The sequence below is a fragment of the Osmia bicornis genome, chromosome 10, assembly GCF_907164935.1.
Source record: "Osmia bicornis bicornis chromosome 10, iOsmBic2.1, whole genome shotgun sequence".
In the NCBI taxonomy this organism is placed as follows: domain Eukaryota; kingdom Metazoa; phylum Arthropoda; class Insecta; order Hymenoptera; family Megachilidae; genus Osmia; species Osmia bicornis.
The window spans coordinates 2,181,049-2,203,525 of NC_060225.1; the positions used below are offsets into that span (position 1 = coordinate 2,181,049).

General features: G+C 35.8%; 1 protein-coding gene across 1 annotated transcript in view; it reads left to right on the forward strand.

The window, feature by feature from the left end:
- LOC114880931 (metabotropic glutamate receptor 8-like) overlaps positions 1 to 22,477 on the forward strand; it is a 207,224-nt gene that overhangs the window by 144,621 nt on the left and 40,126 nt on the right. The window contains exon 6 of the mRNA XM_046287428.1: positions 21,762 to 21,931. Coding sequence (XP_046143384.1) covers positions 21,762 to 21,931 — 170 coding nt within the window. The remainder of the gene's footprint in view (positions 1 to 21,761; positions 21,932 to 22,477) is intronic.

Genomic DNA, 22,477 nt, shown 5'->3' on the forward strand with positions numbered 1-22,477 from the left:
TTTTAATTTGTAATTTTAAGCTTTTAATAGTAATAGTATTCAAATTTTTCTTTTTTTTATCTAATTATTTGAACATATTATATATTAAGCGTTAGTCACTAGCCGTTATGGCACTTTATCTATTAATATTTATTAAGTTTCATATTGTATACGTAAGGTATACTGTATTTGCAGAATTCTAATTGTATACTTTTGTATTTCGATCAATATTAGTGCTAGGTAACCGATGATACAGGAAATTCTCGTTATACATATTGTCGTCAATGGGACTGTAGGAGTGAAAAGTTTGTCAAGCTTCCAAGTTCACATTTGGAAGGGGAAGGCGAAATAGAAATGTATTATTTCCATACACTATATGTACTATGATGATGAAAGGGTGGTACTAGTGTTGTTTAAAATCCATTTGAACGTCAAATCGCTCACGTGGCAATATGTATAAAGAGAGCCTACTGTACTTACATGTACGAGCTTGTGCAATATATAATATAACAATTTCATCATCCAAACTGTATTTTCAATGTTAAGATACATTACTCATTAACTGCAATTAATTGTATAATCATTCTTAAACTCCTGTGTATAAAACATCGTTTTTTAAGTGGTACATACTAAAATTCTTAAGTTTTAGTTTTGGTGGTACGAATTCGCAAAAAAATTGAGAACCACTGGCCTAGAGATTTTTGGCATAGGGTGAATACGAAGAAACGATTTCTTTGGTTAAATTGACGAGCATTGGAGCATAGAGTCTATAATGGAAGGACTTTTCCCCGAGGGTAGCTCGCCTTATGACTTTTAAACTTCTAAGTTTCTCTTCTTTTTTATATTATCTTTCGTAAGCAGTGATTTTTAAAAGCTCTGAAATCTTAATTTGTATTTAGCTAGAAAAGTGGTACAATGTTCTGTGAGGGGTGGGGAATACTATTATAGTTCGCTTGTGCCGAATAGGATAAATTTTAAAAACTTGTAATCATAAGATATGATGGGTGGAGAGAAAGATTCATAGAGATCCAGACTTACCAAAAATTAAATGTATAATTTTTAAAGAAAATGCATAAGGTTGTAGCAGGATAAGATGGTCAAAAGCGCCCTTGAGCTGATTTTATTGAGCTATGCACCATTTAATAGCTTAACAAAAAGAACCGTTGTATACCAAGTTTCAACCCTGTATCACAACCGGGAGAATAGTTACAGGGTAAAATAGGAAACACGATTTTTGCCATATTTTCCCTATTTGATGGTATTTAAAAAAATTTGAAGAAATTCTAGAATATTCTAGACATGTTTGTTTATGATTGTGAATTTTTTCAGATTTTTCGGTTGCTAATCCTAGGCGTGAAGAATCAAAAACGCAAAAAAAAGTGGAAAAATTGAAATTTCGGGTAGAAGCGATTTCGGCACTATATTTTTGATTCTCTCAGTAGTTACATATTACCATGGCAAGTAACCTCAATTTTTTTTCAGATTTTTCCTTCTGGTGTGTCAAACCGATATTTTCGACATATTTCGTGCGATAAGATAAGAAATACCTTGAATTTTTATATTTTCTTTACAAACTCACAAGTAAACCTACGGAAGTGTCACTCTCCGTTTTTTCTAAAATTTGAATATGTTATAATTCATGAAAAACTAAGGGACACATATTTTTTTTTAGCGGCAGAAAAACATATTTAGGGAGTGAAACGACCCCCAAAATGGAGGGTAAAATGGAAAAATTGCGATATCTTTCAGACGAGTGAAGCGATTTTGATGATTTTTGGTATGAAAGTATCTTTCGATAGAAGACGAAAATCGGCCTAGGTATGTTGGAACGGGAGTGACAATTAGGGAGTGAACTACCTCTAAAGTGACCAATTTCTTGCTGCAAAAAATCAGTTTTGATCTGATCGAAGTAAAATCTATTAAAACTTCAAGAGGAAAGCTAATTAAGGAACACGTATTTTTTTGATTTTTTTTATATAAATATTTTGGGGGTAAACAACTCCTGAATTGCCGCGCTCGTTTGGCATTGCGCATGAATTATAATATTACCAGTTATTTGTTCATAGATTTGTTTAAATATATCAAATAAAAGGGTTATCCAACGTTATGTGAAAACTGACCCGAGGTACAACACCTTCCCTTTTTAATCATTTTTATAACATACATGTTTGAACAGGTAGAAACTCTCTTCCTGTTTCTCAATTGAACCATCTGCATCGATTTTCGTTAACAATTAGACATAAATTTTTACGAATTAACTGATCGGTCTAGTTATTTTACTAAAACAGTTGACAGTAACAGTATATCTTCACTTCCTGAAACACAAATTCTCTGAAATATTGGATACTTTATCACTGCAATAGGTAGGCAATAAATGTGGTTTATGTACGATGGTGCACCTTACCATTTCCTTAGATGTGTGGTACAATATTTCATAAAAAATGGATTGGAGACGATGTGCTTATATTTATGGGAATGTTTCAAAAATATGGCGTACGGCAAATCAGGTACAATAAACTTCTGCTATATCGCTGCTCTTTATATTGCCGGTGGAGCGAGTTCCTCTTTACATAGACCAGTGGTTCTCAAACTTTTTGTCTGACGGCACACTAAAATCATTACACAAAATTCACGGCATTTTATCCTTTTACAGATAAAGATATGAAGGTTTTTATTAATATTTGTCTTTTTACATGTAAACAATTCAAAATTTCGCGGCACTCTTGTGGCGTACACAAGGTACTCCACAAGTCTGCGTACCAGAAGAAGGCACATTATGTATGTTTGTCACATTGATTTTCTGTACTGCTTTCTTCTTTAGTTTATAACGGTTTTTTCCTATTTTTATGTGATAGTCAACGCGTCGTTTGTACTTGAATAAATCTTTTATTTCTGCATACATCTCATTCAATTATTAATTACAATAATTAAATCGCAACTAGTTAAAAATATTTTCATTTGGTAATTTTATAAATTAAAATTTTATTATTATTTTTTTTGAATAAGAAAATTTAAATAACTAAATATCTCGTAAACTAATCGAGTCCGACATAGCTTAGAGCAGTATTTCCCAACGTGGGACCCACGCCTCACAGGGGGGCAGTTCGAAAATGGGCTCGTCCAGAGTTTAAGTTAACCGTATGGCGACTATCAGTCACTACTCGAGCTGGGTAAACGTCCATAATTATTAATAATGAAAATAATATAGAAAAATCTTTCATTAAAATTATTTCCTACTTAAATTTCAGTTCTCCATTATATATTTTGAAAATTTACTTACTGCGTTTCCTCAACTTTTAATGATTTCTTTGTAAAACCTATCATTTAAGTTTCTTCAGTGAACAATTCAATTTTTGAATATTAAAAAGTATCTTTACGTTACATAGGGGGTATAAGAATTTTAGAAAGGCTTAAGTGGGGCATGGCACAAAAAAGGTTGGCAAACACTGGCTTAGAGGAAAAAAGTTGTTTAAAATGTCAAATTTGATAACATATTTAATAAAAATCATCGAAATCTGAGGGAGAGGACCTTTTCTACAAATTCACCAGATCTTTTTGCTTATTATGCTGAGTACACACACGCAACTCTGACCCCTTCTTTTTTGTACACTCTGTACAGGTTGTGGTCGGGATACGGTGACAAACAGTGAATTCCCTTTTTAGGGCAGAATGGACATGGAGAAAAAGGCTTTACGTTGACGGTACGGTGACGTTGCGGTTAAGTATAAATGGACCTTTTTACGTGAGTTTCATTTTATGCGATAAAAAGTGTTTCCGTTCACGCGAAACTTTTTGTACACATTCTCGTTTTACGCGATCAAAAGATACACGTTTTTGTTGTTGAATTTTTTAACACTACACACTTGACGTCTCCCGATGTAAGCTATAGCTATGTATTATGTCCAGGGGGATAATACAATTCTATTTACGCAATTGTCAATCGGGAAAGAAAAAAAACCAAATCTTCACCACAAAACGAAATAGAAACGTAGTGTTTCTATTTCACATGTGAATAAGATTTTTGTTTTTGGAATTCAATTATAGGTTCCATTTATATACTGTACCCCGATAGCAAGAAGTCCCACGGAACGGCACAGGGGCAAGGGGGACCCTCGTTCGCTCCGCCAGTTCCCCACTGTTTGGCACTTTCGTTACGCCAATGTTTGGGTTTTTGACGTCGCACTCTACATAGGCGTAGGGTTTCTGAACTACCGTTAATATATGGTACACACCAGCTTATATTGACTAATATAAAAGATGTCATAAAGTTGCTCAAGTACAACGGAAAATGAAATTCGATCCTGTAAAGGGAAGATAGGAAATCAATATTTCGTAAAACGTCAATATTTTGCGATTGTTCTTTCGTTATGCGCTGAAAATATGTCATTTCCTGTTTTAAAAAAAGCTGAAAACGTTTAGTTTAATTGCGAAAAAATTATTCTGTTATAAAGCATATGCCACTACTTTTCGGATCCACTGTATGTCTACGTCAATGTTTGCTTCGCACTATCTCACTCAGTCTCGATACGTCTTACGGCGGCGGTCGGAATATTAATTTAATCTAACCTAATCTAATCTAATACAAAATTAAATTAGTGAACTTGTTAATCAGTGAAATAGATTAGGTTAGGCTAGAATAATATTCCGACCGCCGTTAGGCGGCCGGCCACGCAAGTCAAAATTCAAAATCATTGAAATCAGTTAAGTTCGATTTTTTAGTTCACCCGTTATACTCCTTAGGTTTCGGTCGCCGTAATCTATTTATATAATTGGTAATTGTATAATTATAAAGCAGCAACTTTACGATTTTTCCTAAGAATGACAAAATATTTTCAGCGTTTTAAAATATAATAACTTTCTATTCTGCTGACTTCCCGACAGAAGTTGGCCCAATCAACGACACTGCGTGCAGATAAACACCGAAAAAGAGCGAAAATTTGAATGCTTCGTAACTTTTGAACGGATCGCGACCGTTTCTCAAGGTCAAGGTTACTCAGGGTCATGACCTTGACAACATATGTCAAGGTCAAGGTTAAGGTCATCGGCGACTGGGGTCTTTTTGTACATAATTACCCTCTATATATATACATATATGTTACGGTTCAAGTAATTAATCGGTTTATATTAATAATAATCGGCCATTATTAATACTAACCAAATAAAAAAATGAAAGTGATTAATTTGTTAGAATTTATCACATAAACCGGTAATTATTAATAATTCACAATTACTGTCCACGGATCACGAGAAGTTCCATGAGAATAACGCAGTCTGATTGGCCGCGCCCCACCCCAGCTCGCACGTGACGTTGGCTGTAACGTATGATTGGTCGACGCGGTCACATCACTAATCAGGCTCGTGTAAAACTAGGTCAGTCGATGTGTGCGTAATATCTCCTCTTGCCCCTTTGCCATCTCGCAAGATTTCTTGTCATCGGTGGACAGTATCTTCGGTAAATGTAAGGAAAGGAGTGGAAAAATACAGTTTTGTTCCGAAATAAGTCACTCGTGTTGGAAAATTTGAAAGCCAACTGACCATTGACCCCATACGGAACGCACGTGGCTACAAGACAGTCGCCAGGACACTTGGGCGACGGGGCCCGACACTACGGCGACAGGGCGTAATAAACTCATCAAGAGTCCTCGAGTTTTCCGCAGAGGGAAAAGGACTCTCCAGGCCCGAAATGGGCATTCTTTACGAGTCTTTCGTCGGAACAACTCGCTCCTTGCTCTCGTGGAAAATAAATCGAAACGTTCAATCGTCTACTCGGATTCATTTATTTCCATCCTTCCTTTTAGTCTAACACTCGCAACCGGCCAGTTGTTCATTACAGATTAGGTATATAACCAGATAAATATACAATTTTTGTTTTGTAGTAATTTACAAAGAAATGTCCTATTTTCTGTAGTACAGTTTTGTCAGTAAAAATTATTTTGTCGAAACTTTTTTCTATACAAAAATAATAAAATAATTTATAACCACGTTTGTTCATAAATAGTAGTAAAAAATAATACAAACAAAAATGTTTCTATTAAATGCACCAAGCTATACAAGTAATTATTAATAATTACCGGTAAACATAATTATTTACCAACAGATCCGGATATTATTAATAATGACCAGTTATTATTAATACAAACGGGTATTTATTAATACATACATATATTAAGTAACACATATATTAAAAAACTTAGATTGTAGATCCTAATAAAGACTTTTGTAGTACACTCACAGTTTCATCGAACTTATCGCGGCGTGTGACACATATTCACGTCAGAGGGCTGATGGGCGAGGGGCACGCGGACGAGGGACTGCAGCTAATCAACTGTCGGGGTTCAGACACGGCTAATAATTTAGTCGAATGGGGAGTAGCTACTTACTACTAAACCGTTTAGCGCATAGAAAAGTGTCCGGACTAATACAGTTGAGCTTTGGAAATCGAGAGTACAACATATATCGCTCGACTAAAGAAATTCGTCCGGACAGGTTTGTTCGGAAGCCTAGTTAGTGGTGGAGCAAGCCTAGTTAGTGGTAGGGGAAGCCTACTCGACCGAAAAATCCAATGAAACCGATCTACTCAACTAAACCGTTTTACTAAACTACCCGACTAAAGGCTGGTTCAGACACGGTTAGTAATTTAGTCGAGTGGGGAGTAGCTACTTACTACTAAACCGTTTAGCGCATAGAAAAGTGTCCGGACTAATACAGTTGAGCTTTGGAAATCGAGAGTACAACATATATCGCTCGACTAAAGAAATTCGTCCGAACAGGTTTGTTCGGAAGCCTAGTTAGTGTAGGGGCAAGCCTAGTTAGTGGTGGGGGAAGCCTACTCGACCGAAAAATCCAATGAAACCGATCTACTCAACTAAACCGTTTTACTAAACTACCCGACTAAAGGCTGGTTCAGACACGGTTAGTAATTTAGTCGAGTGGGGAGTAGCTACTTACTACTAAACCGTTTAGCGCATAGAAAAGTGTCCGGACTAATACAGTTGAGCTTTGGAAATCGAGAGTACAACATATATCGCTCGACTAAAGAAATTCGTCCGGACAGGTTTGTTCGGAAGCCTAGTTAGTGTAGGGGCAAGCCTAGTTAGTGGTGGGGCAAGCCTAGTTAGTGGTGGGGGAAGCCTACTCGACCAGAAAAATCCAATGAAACGGATCGACTCGACTAAACCGTTTTACTAAACTACTCGACTAAACTCTAGTGTCCATACATTAAACTACTCGCCACTCGACTAAACTACTAGTCGTGTCTGAACCAGCCTTAAACTGTAGTGTCCATACACTTGTTACGTGCGGCGCGCGCACGTGTGACAAGGTGAGGGTGTAAAAACTTCTGTTCGGAACGTAAAGGCTGGTTCAGACACGGCTAGTAGTTTAGTCGAGTGGCGAGTAGTTTAGTGTATGGACACTAGAGTTTAGTCGAGTAGTTTAGTAAAACGGTTTAGTCGAGTCGATCCGTTTCATTGGAGTTTTCTGGTCGAGTAGGCTTCCCCCACCACTAACTAGCCTTCGGGACAGACCTGTCCGGACGCATTTCTTTAGTCAAGGGATATATCTTGAACTCTTGATTTTCAAAGCTCAACTGTACTAGTCCGGACACTTTTCTATGCACTAAACGGTTTAGTAGTAAGTAGCTACTCCCCACTCGACTAAATTACTAGCCGTGTCTGAACCAGCCTTAACACACTGAACTACTCGCCACTCGACTAAAATACTAGCCGTGCCTGAACCAGCCTTTAGACTTAGACTCACACGCCGCGGCAAGTTCGACGAAACTCATTGTCCGTGTACACCAGTGTGTGTGCGATGAGTTGCATCGAACTTGTTGCACTGAAGTTGTCGCACTAATACATTCACGTGAATGTGTTAGTGCGCCAACTTCATTGCGACAACTCCGGTGCAACTAATTGTACACCGCGGATGGGCCCGAAAGCACCCTTGAACGTATTTGGAAGTTCGAGTCTACTCTCGGTCAACAGGAGTGATACCTCTAGTATCTTTTTGTACACTGAGTTGCATTGAACTTGTCGCAGTGAATTTGTAGCCAACTTCACTGCGACAAGTTCAATGCAACTCATTGTCAGTGTGCTTCTAGTTACTAGAATCTAGTACATACATAGGCGCAAGGCGCCTGGTGGGTGTTTCGTCCCACTTATCGTCAGATTAGCTTTTTCGTCCCTATATCGACACTCCTTATGCCGACAACGAGTCAAGTGTTGGGTCTTCCATACCCGGAAACGGTGGACAGTTTATCCATACCCAGTGCCACTTAGGGAGTGGTGGCTACTGGGGAGTGGATTTATTTTAAGCGCAAAAAGCTCCTTTTAACACCGTCGGTATAAGAGCCGGAGTGAGTTATTAACCCACCAAGGCTCACTTTCGACAATAACTTGTATCTCTAGTACAAAGAGTACAAACATGGAAAAATTATGGGAGAAACGTGTATGTAATTATATTTATAATCAGAAAGAATATATCGATTGACATACAAAGCTCTTTCTTGTGAAAAATTGTAAACAAATTTTCTCCTATAAAAACATACATTTTAATACATTTTAAACATACATTCAATTGTAAAACTGGGCTCTGTACAGGGCCTACCATTTATCTCGGAACCCCATCGCGCCCGAGTTTTGCTGAGCCGAGCCGAGCCGACTCGAAGTTCCACTGCTTGTCGTGCATACTCGTATCCCGAATCGAATCTCGGACTAGAGTTTGGTCGATTACCAACTTAACTCTAAGGATTTTTACATCGCTCCCCACAGCTCTCTACATGACATTATACTTTCAGCAATGGTTTGCAGAGGGCGCATCTATCGAATTTTAACGCTGTTGCTACATTCATGTGTTCGCGCGCGCACGGGTTCTGAGATAAATGGTAGACTCTGTATAGCTGTATATAATTACAGTAAGTCCTTGATTTACGCGGATTCATAGTTTGCCATAAACATTGTTGGTTTATTTGAATTTTCCTTTCAAATGAGTACATATAGTGTGTACAAAGCAGATCGTATTAATAACCTTTCAGTGGTGGAGCTCAGGTACTAATCGACTTACGCGGTTTTTCAACTTACCCGGAAATCGCTAACCGAATTAATCGCGTAAGCTGAGGACTCACTGTATACAAAGAATGTTTCAATAAAAGAATTATAAGAAAATATGGATGAAGTTCCGAATACGACCGGTCGTTGATCAAGATGAAATTTTGAGGGGAAGGGGGGAGGGAGCAGGGGACCCTAAATATAAAGTGGTATTTTCAGCTTCCTATTAGTTTCCGAGATATTAATTAAAAACTTTCGTACAAAACATAGAATTTTTCTTATACAGACGTAACTAACACAACCGTCTTCGTTGTAGTAAGCTGACATCGTCAAATGTCGAACAGATGTCGAAGATTAATTCGGATTTAGACCATCACTCCTGCTGCTATAGTGGATATAGCGGAGGTGTCGCTTCAAGTATCTTATACGACACTATCTTATTCGGCGCTAAGAGATAAAACCCAAGCCCCAGGTTCCCTTGGCCATTTCTGCACTAATACAAAGATTGCACTGAAGCACTGCTGTTCAAAGATTTGCCGCGGTGGCAGGCCTCTTATCAGTCGGGGCAATTTTATATGAAATACTTGAAACAGCAGCTCTACTAACCCGAACTTAGAAGAGTGACATGCTCAACACGCCATATTGTTTATATTGCGTACGACGGCACACGAGCGTACTGATCCTAAGCAGGCGTTAATTAGAAAGAAAACAAGGCGTAAGTCTTCGGAAAAACTGAATAGAGAAAGTATTGAAAGAGAGAGAAAGAAAATATAAAGCGGGTAAAGTGGGTAGAATACAGCGTCTGTTATTGCTATTCGGAAGCTTATCTCGTTACAGGAAGCCCCGAAACTTCAGGGCAATGTTTGGACAGGTCTGCATTAACTTGGGTTTAGTTGAGTCCAAATGAGTTTCATAACTACATTTTCCGTCATATTTATTTAACAGGCTGATAGAGCAATAATTATGTTTTAGGATTGCTTCTGAATTGTAGGGTTTTGAAACTAGTACAACCCTGTTGAATTTCCATTCGTTTGAGAAAAAGTGGGAAGAACGTTTCTTTATAAAAGTAATATAGTTGGAACATAACTTTTTTAAAAGGTGCTTGAACTGTTCTGTTATGGGGAACATAGGCCTTGTCACTTTGTAGGTTCTTGATGATCTGTTGAATCTTGAAATAATAGGAAGGATAAATAGAGAGAAATGATAAAGAAAATGCAGATAAATGTGAGTTAAGAGCACAGACTCCTTCGAGGCCCACTTCGAATCAATTTAACAATAAGTGCCGTTATAAAGGATATGTTGGAGAAATGAATGGTAAAACTTCCTCCATATATTCCGGCAAAAAAAAACTGATACTTACACTGATATTTATATATTATTTACTGATATAATTGATACAATTGTACATTTACACATACACGGTGTACACACTGAAGTATGTATTAGAGTGCCGTTATTCCATAACTATTGATGATACAAAGAATTGTTTAAATGGGGATTCCATAGTACAATGGATAATTATGTTTTTGCGTAATGAATTTTTCTTTACATTACTATTTCAAGTTCTGTTTTTTACATGGAACTACATGTTTTTATAAACATCATTTGATAATACTTTTCAAAATGAATTCATTAACCTTCAAGGTGTATACTCGATTTCAAATACCTTCAAAGATATTGCACTTACAAATGTACTAATTTTTATGCAAGAAACTCAGTTTGAGTCGAAGGAGCAATGATTGCCTTACTCGGGTCTGAAGTGCCACGTGTTAGACACTGATTTCTTAAATAGATCCGATGGATCTTCGTTGGGATGACAGGCCCGAAGGATAATGAAAATTTTGTAAGCTATAAACTTCATTTTATGAACGATATAGTTAAATTCATTGAATTTGATTCTTTTACTTGTGAATTAAAATATTAGAACTTAATTTTTTTAGTAAAGCTGTTTTGTAACATTTCTAGTTCTTTCTTTGTATCATATAAGTATAATGATTTCGGTGTTGTATCATGACTGTAACACTTTCACGTGAATACCCTGTAGGTTTAATTACAAAAGACAGAAAATGAATGTCCAATTGTTATCCCGTGCGTATCTTGCGTAGCTATCTTTTTTCTTATAATTAAAGAAAGTAATTTTTAGTATTCACTTTTCGTTACTCCGGCTAATTGCATTTTTCTTCTACATGTGCATAAATGAACGATAAGTAAATATAATTTCAAACAGCAGATTTGCATTGTATTATATCGTATTGTACGTTTTGAAATATATGCGCATACATACGTATCAAGTACTATTCTAAATATGTGAATAATATTGTTGTATCAATGCCTTTTGTACCGGGATTTATTCGCACCAAAAAGCTGACTAAAAATGTCTTCATTAATTAATCGATATTTTGAAGTACTTTAATGTGTTATTACATTTTATCATAATACAATAAATTTTTTATTAATTTAATCCTTGTGTGCACAACCAACTTTACCAACGTTGTTACACAACCGGGGTACCCGGGTATTCACCTCTCTTTATTTCAAATTTTTAAATATTCCTTCAAATGAAATCATTCTCTTAACATTTATTTGAATAAATGAAGATGTATGATGCGTGTCCGAGGCAATTTCAAATGAATAGACCTCTTAACAGCTCGTACAAAGGTAGGAGAAAGCAGGACTTTAAAGGTCGGCGCGTGGCTCCGAATAAGTCAAAAGAAGTATAGCCTACTGTGTTTGGATTCCATGAAAACACAACGCTGTGCTCATACATACCGAAGAAAAGTAAAGCAGTAATTCTGTTATCAACAATGCATGCCGACATGGCTGTGAATTATAATGCTAAGAAACAGTTCCACATTATTAATTATTATAATAAATATAAAGCTGGCGTCGACACCATGGACCAAATGATTAGTAGATATACAACAAATCGTCGCACTCTGAGATGGCTGCTAGTTATGTTTTTCAACATGTTAGACATCAGCTCACTCGCTTCCTATTTGATATATTATAAATATAATAAGATGCTTCCAAGAAAAACTACTCAGCGGAGGCTATTTATGCGCCAATTGAGCGAAGAACTTGCGAAGAATCGCGAATCGCAGTCAAAACCTGCAAGTGATGAGACATTACAACACGAAGAATGCGGTTGAAAGTGTGATCGGATGGCCAGTAAAGCCTGTGGAAGCTATTCCAGATCTTCAGTACAACGAGATCCGTCAGTAAGAAAAAAAGTTGCTGGTTCTTGCCATATATGTTATGGGTCCACCCCAAAATCCCGACAGGCCACCGTGTTAATCACCTCGTCCGAATTTTGGGATATTACCATGACAATTCCAGATGTAAACAAAAAACAGAACATCCCCCTCGAGTTGAACAGTAACATATTAAATTCGTCTTGCTGACTGGGGGGCTCCGCCCCCCAGGCCCCCCTATATACTACACTAACTAATACCAATACCCATTTTTAATATAAGGAAATAATAAACACAATTTACAAAGTAACATATTTATTGGTATTGTTTTTGGGCTGTCGGGATTTCGGCTGTCAGGATTTTGGCTGTCGGGATTTTGGGTGCCACCGATATGTTATAAGCAGGCAATTAAGAAGAAAAGGAAAATACGAAAGGTCTACGCCCAGTAATAAGTCTGTCTGCGATGAGCATTCATTAATATTTGTAAAATGTAAAGAATGTAATATATAAATATTGTTTTATATTAATTTTCATGAATTTTATTATTACTCTACCTATTCTACGTGTACGAATTAAATAAATTGATAAAAAACTAATAAGTCGATCAAAATCGAGTTTTCCACGGAGTAGGTATACTTTAAATTCGATTATTTTTGCGAAAATAATTTTTTTTTAATATCTACATGCACCATTGCCTTAGAATTGAATTAAATAACGACGATCTGGAGGTACCAAGCGAAATCATGATTTTCAATTTACTAGCATGTAAAAATGTAATGCGGTGGGCACCCGGGTACCCGGTTGTACACACAAGAGTTAAAGATTAAAAAACATAAATATCTTTTATGAACAATTTGATCAATCAAAATCTGGTTGAGATGAAAATGAAATGTAACTTTAAAATATAATACTTTTTTTGCAACTTTCCTATTACATTTCGAGTAAACGTTAATAACATTTCTTGTTCTTTGATACTCTCAAAGATCCTGAAAGAATCTTTCATTTGCAAACAGATGCGAAAGTGATCATTTTTAAGATTAAATGTTGAAAATATCCAGTTTAGACACCTCTCAGCGTCTATATTTTTACGGGTTATATAAAACAGTAGCTATACATTAAAAATTTAAAAAAAAAGTCAAAGAGGTCGGGGGGGTGGGGGGTAAAACAAGTACTTCAATATTATATGTTCGATTACTAAAATAAAAAACATTATTTTCCAGTTCTTGTTATATAATAAAATCACAAAAGAAAACGGAAAAGAACGTGTTAAGTTACTTTATGTATCCCATTATGCATCCTATATGTTTTTTAATCATACGTATAAAGGATAACTTCTTTAATATATGTACATAGATTTCTTAATACTTTTCTTGAGTACAAAAATTGCAAAAAGTTTCAAACACGAAATTATAACAAAATATTGCTGTTTATGAAAAACAATTGTTATATTGTATTAGTTTACACACTTAGGACCATAAGGGAAAAAATATTTTTCATTTTCAGCGAGAGAAGTTCGATTTTTGACCAGTTTCTCGAAGCACATGCCCCATTGTGCGGCGCTGTGGGATAGGAAAGTAGAAATATGACTGATGTGTTGTTAGTTAGTCATGCCTGTTATTAAATAGAAACAATTTTAATTTGTATTTTCTCTTAGTTTTTATGATGTACATGTATAGAGAAGACAAATCATTGATCATGATTGGACTGACTTTTCCTTATTTTTCGACTGTTTATGTACCTACTAACTAACCTATGTGCAATCAATAAAACGTATGACCAAATGCAAAGGTTTTCTGATCCTATCCACCAGTAGCCACTCGATAACCTATCGTTAAGTGTGGTACTTACGTTTACGACTTTGCTAGAAACTCGTATGCTACAGGTTACACGTTTTACGTTCAGGATTATACGTTTAAGATATCTACACATACTGTTATAACAGCGGACCGCAGCGGACCTTACGGTTATTGTATAGTCATAATCGTTATACTGTAATGCGGTTATCTATCTCCTTCCTTTCTTTTACTATAGCAATCATTGGAGCGAATAACGATTTAGGTAATTCTTTTTTGTCGCCACTTTGGTCATTCTCGCTCCACACATAAAAGTCTGACGTCAGTTGGCATAAAGTTAAGACATAAAACATAAAGATAACATACAGTTTCACGCAATTTGATGACATAAAAATATTACTTAATAGCTTTTATAATACGATGACTGTGTAAACGTTTCATATATGTTTTGAATGGAAAATAATTGATGTCCACTTATATTTTATTTGGAAACCGTACATTCGTACGTTACATAGTACATATAGTATAAAGTAGCATAGATTTTTCAAGGGAAATCGGAACTGTAGCGATGGTACGTACTATCCCTTCTATTTTCGTCATAGCGAACGCCGGATCGAAGGAGCTGAGTGTCGATCCATCGATCGACACTCTGGTCACCAACGACGAGCAGAACGGATGCTTTCGCACACGGTTCTCCTCTTGGAGAAAACCGTCTTTTAGATTGCAATCCAGCAAGTCGTGACTAGAGTCGAGCCCGGACATTTCCCTTTCATTTTGTGGTAGCCTTCCATCTTGGGACTCAGCACACTCGAAGGACCGCTCTACACAGACACAGCAAAACTGCGTTTTGCTGTGCTCTGGCAATTTTATATTGCAATTTGGAGGGCCGTGATCTTGCTCTTGGCAGTCTTAATTTCTTCCTTGAGTACGCCTCGTACGACAGGAAGAACGTTGACGGATTCCGGCAAATCCACGGTTATCGGATACTCTTAAATTCACGTATTTCAATCTGCAAAGGAGTCGAGGGTCGGGACTTAGTGCGCGACTTTCTCATCCTTTGATTGTGAGTGAAATCGTGAAGTCCGTGCCTCTGCCGATCTGAAGTTCGCAGGTGAAAACCTCGCTGGACCGGAAGTATCCTCGGAATCCACTGGCTCGCCATTCTGCGATTTGAGAGGCGCGTAAAGTTAATATTTCGCAGCACGGTTAACAAATTCAAACGTTCCTTTTTTGCCTACACGCTCCACGATCACGCGACCTTCGTGCGTCGTGATTTCAGTGTATGTTTTCAAGACGAATCGAGCGAACAATAATTCGTCCTTGGTGAAAGGCGTTTAAATCGTAGACGACCGACGAAATTCTGTAACCGTCGTGTGTATGTTACTTTTCGCATTCCGAGTAGAGTCACGATTTTGCGTTCTGACGGTTGCGTTATTCTTTTTGTATATTTTCTATATTTTCTTATATTATAATTATTCCGCGAGATTAAAGTGCGTTATTCAACCAATCATTTTTGCGTATAAAGAAGACTGAGTTTTTTTGAGTCGCGTTGAAGTGGCTCGACTGGTTGAAATATTTTCTTTTGCGTTATTATTTTTGTAATACATTTCCGATTCGCGCGTGTATCCGATCTGCGTGCCTTGTATCGACTCATTGACGACCAATCTAGTCAAGTCCGTTATATATTATATTTTTGTAATCAGCGCGTCTATTGAACATCTAGTAGACGAGAATTGCGTTCCGTTGATTGTTAAACGCGTAAACTGCCATAATATTTGCGGTGTTTCTACCATTCTGTGATAGGCTCTTTTGCTATACTCCAGTCACTATCTTTTTTTGAATAAATCAATATTTTGTTACACCGCAAAACTACGTCTCGTTACTGACTTCACCGTTCCTTCTGCCTTCACGAACGCGAACCACTCCTTGAGACTCGTAGGGGAAATCGTACGCTCGTACTACTCGCGTTACATTCTCCTTCGCATAAGTAGCGAAAGACTGAACGTTACAAGCCTGACACGATTTATTACGTTAATTTGAAGCCCAAAGTTGAACTAAAATAAATATATATTAAATTTTTATTGACAATCTGAATATAAAATTAATTGCTAGATATTGTTTACATAAATATTAGCAAGACAATTATCTGACAGTAAGTGGTGATTTTCATAACCCTTGGATGGCGAATTTTAATGTAATTTTGTATGTCATGTTATTTTAATTTTTTAAATTTTACACTATTACTTTAAAAATTATCCTTCCAATATATGAAACCCTTTCATTTAAATTTAGGTAAATATCCTTGTATATGTTTTGTAAGATAGAGTCACTATTGACACTGATTTCGCTATTCATGGGCTAAAAATATATGTGGAAAAGGATACATACAGTCAAATAAGGTAGTCAAAATGGTGCTTGAACTAAATTAAACTCAGAATGCGTCATTCGATAGTATATCGAAAGAAAATACTGTACACCAATTTTGAATCCTTTATTTCAACCAGGGAGGTAGTAAGGGAAAAAAATAAGAATTCCAGTTTTTGCCTAACTTTATTCTATTTAATGACATCCGAAAATTCTGTAAAAGTTCTGACACACTGTACACTCAGTAGTGCGTATTAAGGAACTTTTTCAGATTTTTCCATTGCAAATTCTAGTTGTAAAAAATGAAAAACTGAACAAAACATCTGAAAAAATGCGATTTCTTATTGAAAATGTAAGAGCACTACGTTTATATTATTGTGATAATAACATATTAGCATAACTGTTACTCTCGAATTTTTACAGATTTTTTGTTAAGGTGCACTATAGTTAAAAAAATCAAAAATCAATTATTTCGCGTGAGAAAGTAACTTATTCAAATTTTTGTCTTTTCTTAGGATAGATATTAGGTACTCTTAAATGGATTCACGTTCACACAAATAGTATATAGGTTAGTAGAATTAACTTAAATAATTAACATTATGCTCTTTGCGATACACAGGGTGTCTCAGGTCAGGTAATACAAACGGGCAAGAGATGCTTCTATAAGCAAAAATAAGCCGAAAAAACGGAATACATTTTTTTCGTTTAAGTTTTCGTTTTCGAGAAAATTGATTTCGAAAATTTTTCCACTTCGAAGTCCATAGAGAAGCCTTTTAAGACTCCCTTCTGTTGGATTCTATACAGGGTGTTCGACAACAGGTGGGCAAAATTCTAAGGGGTGGTTCTAGGGATCAAAATAAGACGAAAATCAAGAATGATGAAATAGCGTTTGCGGTTTTGTTCTCCGGTAATTAACGTTTAAAACTTCCAGTAAAAAGTGCTTAAAATCCATAATCTGCCCAGCACCGACGACTGAACGTCAGGTCAGCAGGGGTAGGTATAGTCATAACCAAGAAGAGAAAGCCGAATGCTACAGTACCGAGACACAGAATAGCACGAGGTAAGTTTCTACTATTCAATAATTCTTGGTTATGACTGTATCCACCCTACTGACTTGACGTTAAGTCGTCGGTGCTGGGCAGATTACGGGTTTTAGGCGTTTTTTACTAGAATTTTTAAACGTTAATTACTGGAAAACAAAGCCGCAAACACTATTTCGTCTTATTTTGATCCCTAGAATCACCCCTTAGTAAATCTCCTACTTGTTGTCGAACGCCCTGTATACCTCACTGATTTTCTTCATTTTGTGATAGGTTATAGTACATAAACAATGTTAGAAATGTATTTTTTATACGTGCTAATTTGTTCAATTAAGGGTTGGAAACCACCATCAAGTGTTACCCCGAAGAACCCAAGTGTTTTTTCTACATATCTCGACAACGAATTGGAATTGTTTAATGAAGTTAACGACAAATTATTTTTCATTAAACGCATTATTTTTATCCTAAAGGGTTAGATCTCCTACCTTATATAAAGAAAAATAACATTTTTCTAAAGTGCATTTTGAAAAACGAAGCTCAAACAAACACAAAATTTATTCTTTTTTTTCGGCTTATTTTTGCTTAACCTTTTCGCTGCTATGCTCGAGTATACTCGAGCAACGGAGACGTACGCGCCGTCCTATCATCGAGTATACTGATGAATAGGGATCGTATTACGCTTACATTAATGGTAGAATTTTAACTTAATATAAAAAAAAGTATAATCAGTTTTCAGAAAAAAAATCATTTTTTATTTAATTTAAAATGACGGCTTGTTTAAAGTGGTCACTTATATTTATAGCAGTCAAAGGGTTAAAGAATCACCCTTTGCCCGGTTGTACTATCCGAACTGAGACACCCTGTATATCAGGGTGTTGAAATTTCTTACGATTATAATAGCGTCGCTGGCGAAACGGTTAATTACTTTTAGTAAATTCGATACTTTGGTTTGATATGCTATGAGTGATATTTTCCAGTACCTTTGATGTTTTGATATCAAACAGTTTAATTGCAATAACCTAATAACAGCAACTAATTATAAGTGACAATTGTACTTGTATATCTCTAGCTGATATTATAATACTGCGTGATACTTAGAATCTGGAACTTTATACTGTACATCTTGCCACGGTTGAAAGATGATTTATTATGGAAGTGGGAGGAAGGAGGACATCCGTGACAAGGAAAGTGGAAGCGGAAGTGACTTGCATAGTGGAAAATGGAGATGGAAATGTGAGCCGTGAGATGTGTAAGGGAAACTACAAAAAGAAAATTCTCAAAACGTTTCCGCTGTTTTAAACACTGTCATTCTCCTTTTTAATTGTTAATTAATATCATCTGAAAAATTATTTAACGAGCGAATTAACGAAGCTAATAATGAATTTTGAGTGTCGATAAATTGCGCGTTAGTAACCTTGTTAGGGTTTTGAAAACGAAATAAAATTTGAAAGAGTAGACAATGAAAAATTAATTAAAAATTAAGGAAAAAATATTTCACCCAATGATTTTTTAAATCTTTCTCAATAATAGTTTTCAACCATTGAATGGCATAATAGGATCTTTGTTGATCCAACGATTTACAATGGAAAAATTTGAAATTCGTTTTCATTTTCATTTTTTAAGGTTTGTTTTTTTATTCAAATGTTATTTTTCTAATAGGAAGAGTTAAAACGAAAGACTATTGTATTATAGTTCATTTCAATTGAAAATTTAATCGGAAAGTATGTCCTTATTATTTTATTCCCTTTTATGGCTGTAAAACTTCGCTTTGAGTATCTCATTTCTTATTCCTAAAATCACTTCCAAATGATGATTTAAAAGAGATTATAATTCATCTATGTTTACTTTATACGTTTGAACTCAGTACCAAAGTTTCGGAAACTGTTAGAACAACTTGGAGAACTTTTGGATATGCTCTTCTCAAGTGGATGAATGATGTAAAAGTAGCTCAGAAAACTGAAAGTAAGCAATAACAGTCCCAAATGAGAATCATAGGAAGAACAAGCAGTCTCCTTGAGTAATGAAATTTCACCAAGGAAAAAATTATTACTAAAAACTATAGGGCAAGCTAAAATGAAACATTAAACAGTTTATGTAGTGTCTTATTTTTCCTCTTTGTTTTAGATCTTATAATTTTATAATACTAGAGTAAACTCTCTTTATACTGCCGCGTGAGCAATTTGAGCCCTAAACGAATTTTCAAGCATAGGAGTGTCACTCTTTCACCATCATAACCTATGAAAATAATACAATTTTATCGTCCTTTTGCCTTCCAATTGAAAGACTGTAACCATGAAAAATTTTCCATCCCTACAGTCCTGTCCGCGTCAAATTATAAAAATATTCAGTGAACAAGGTGTGAGAATTTATTTCTAGAGAATTTTTAATTCTGTCATCATTTATTAACATAATTATTATTATATCCATTGACATAAACTAATTTTATCATTTCTATAGAAGAATATATTTTTTCTTTTATTAATTCTTCTAAGAGAAATTTAGAGATATGAACAGCAAGCGATATTCTACCAATCTAATCTCATACATAAACAAATAAAACCCTACATATATGGTAAAAGTTTCTAGAGACAATTCTTTATTACCCTATTTTTAATATGTATCATAGGTATTAGAAATGAATGAAGTCAGAGCAATTTCGAATTGTGCCATTATTTTACCTCATTGAATTTATGTAACATTTATATTTTTGCAGATAAGATGAAATGTTCATGATCGTTGAATAAGCCATAAAAACTTATATGATTAAGCGTATACATTTTTAAACAAATTGGATTGGATTTATATATAGGAAAACACTAATTAAAGGAATACAGTAAGCTCTGGTTATATTGCCACGTCAGCGATTTCTCCTTCACACGAATTTTCAAGCATACCAGCACTTTGTCGGTGGCAATATAACGAGAGTCTACTGTAGTGAAAAACTTAAAGAATTGAAAATGAAATAAAATATAAAATTAAATTTAGATTATTACTGCTTCAGGGAATTCTAATAATACTTTGAATTATAATATTTTCATTTACAAATAAATATAAATTATCTTTTAATGTGATAATTATTTGACATATATTGTCAAGGTCGCCATTTTAAACAACTTTTCCCTATACATGTTACCGGCGCTCAACCTTACTTTTGTTACGCTATATAATATCTTTAATATTTGGGATTGCCATGTTTATGGTGGCTCAGATAAGGTTTGCAACAGTGGCGGCTCGTCGCTAAAATTAGTAGGGGTGTTGCTCCAGAAAATTTTTAGCCTTTGTTTTAAAAAACCGGCACTACAGGCTGGTTCAGACACGGCTAGTAGTTTAGTCGAGTGGCGAGTAGTTTAGTGTATGGACACTAGAGTTTAGTCGAGTAGTTTAGTAAAACGGTTTAGTCGAGTCGATCCGTTTCATTGGATTTTGCTGGTCGAGTAGGCTTCCCCCACCACTAACTAGGCTTGCCCCACCACTAACTAGCCTTCGGGACAGACCTGTCCGGACGCATTTCTTTAATCAAGGGATATATCTTGAACTCTTGATTTTCAAAGCTCAACTGTACTAGTCCGGACACTTTTCTATGCACTAAACGGTTTAGTAGTAAGTAGCTACTCCCCACTCGACTAAACTACTAGCCGTGTCTGAACCAGCCTTACGGGAGCGACAGTGCTCTCTCTCCTTGGCAGCCGCGCGTGCAGCTTCCTATGTGCGCATGCGCACACAGTCAAACACCAAGGTGCTGGAACTGTGAAGCGCACAGTTCCATACAAAGATTTTTGTATCTTTTTCATAAACTGGGGAATGGCTACTGACATTAAGCTTAAAGATTATGTATATATTGTACAAGTAGAACAAAGAAAGAATTAAAGAAAAAAGGACTCATTATATTAAATGTTCTCGATACATAATATCAAGTGGAAATAGGGGGTGCTGCAGTTCTACAGTGCCTATACGCGAGCCGTCGCGTCGCGCTGCTGGTTTGCAAGTTTCAAAACAAGGAATTGTAGCCAATTGTAGGAATCTGTTGAACAAGCATAGTTTTTATCGATATTAGTAATTTGTTATTGATCTTGCTCGTTTCTTGAGAAAAGGAACAATAAATTCTTGAATGACCAAATAATGCGTTTACACATTTTGCTTTTGTGCATCAAAGAGGATGCTGGTTTTTTATTGTAGCCAACATAAAAGGATAAATGTTACTATTAGGTGGCTGTTACCAACCTTGCATTTTTACATTAACAGTTTTAACCCTTAAAGGGTTAAATAAATTGCAACACTGTTAATATGAGAAAAGATAAACCAATTATGTATTAACCAATTAAATGTTGTTCCTGTATATTTTTTCAGGGTATCGCAAGTTTTAGCGCACTGTCAATGGAATATGGTATCTGCATAGCGGTTAGCGAGAAAATTTTAAGAAACGCCAAAACCGAGGATTTTGATAGAATTGTTGAACGGCTCAACTCGAAACACAACGCTAGAGGCGTTGTATTATTCGTCGATGAGGATAACGTAAGGTAATAATTGGTCTCCCTCTCGTCAACCGTTTTTATACAACCTTTTCAAGAAAATCATTAATCAACCCTTCAAAGTCTGACGACTGGACCAATGTTATCCGGATCCTTTCACTGAAAGTGTTAAGGGTCGATTCAATACTATCGAATCTATAAGATATATTATACAATCGTTACGTGTACAGAGGGTGAGGCACGTAACGCATGACAATTAAGTATTATGAAAAATATTGATAAAATAGAAAATGTATTTAAGAAAAATTTAAGTATTTTAGGAGGCACGCTTCATTTTTTATACAGTAGATCCTCGTTATATTGCCGCGGACGGGATTGTAAAAGCAGAAAATTTTTCAAGCTTCTAAACTCTCATTTGGGGGGGGGGGAGATATCTTATTAGTAGGTTGTGATGGTAAAAGAGCGATACTAGTGTGCTTAAAAATGCATATGAAGGCCAGATCGCGCACGTGGCAACATAATAAGAGTTTACTGTACATGAAATATGGACTTTTGTAGGTAGATTGACTTTCTAAAACATTTGATAAAACAATA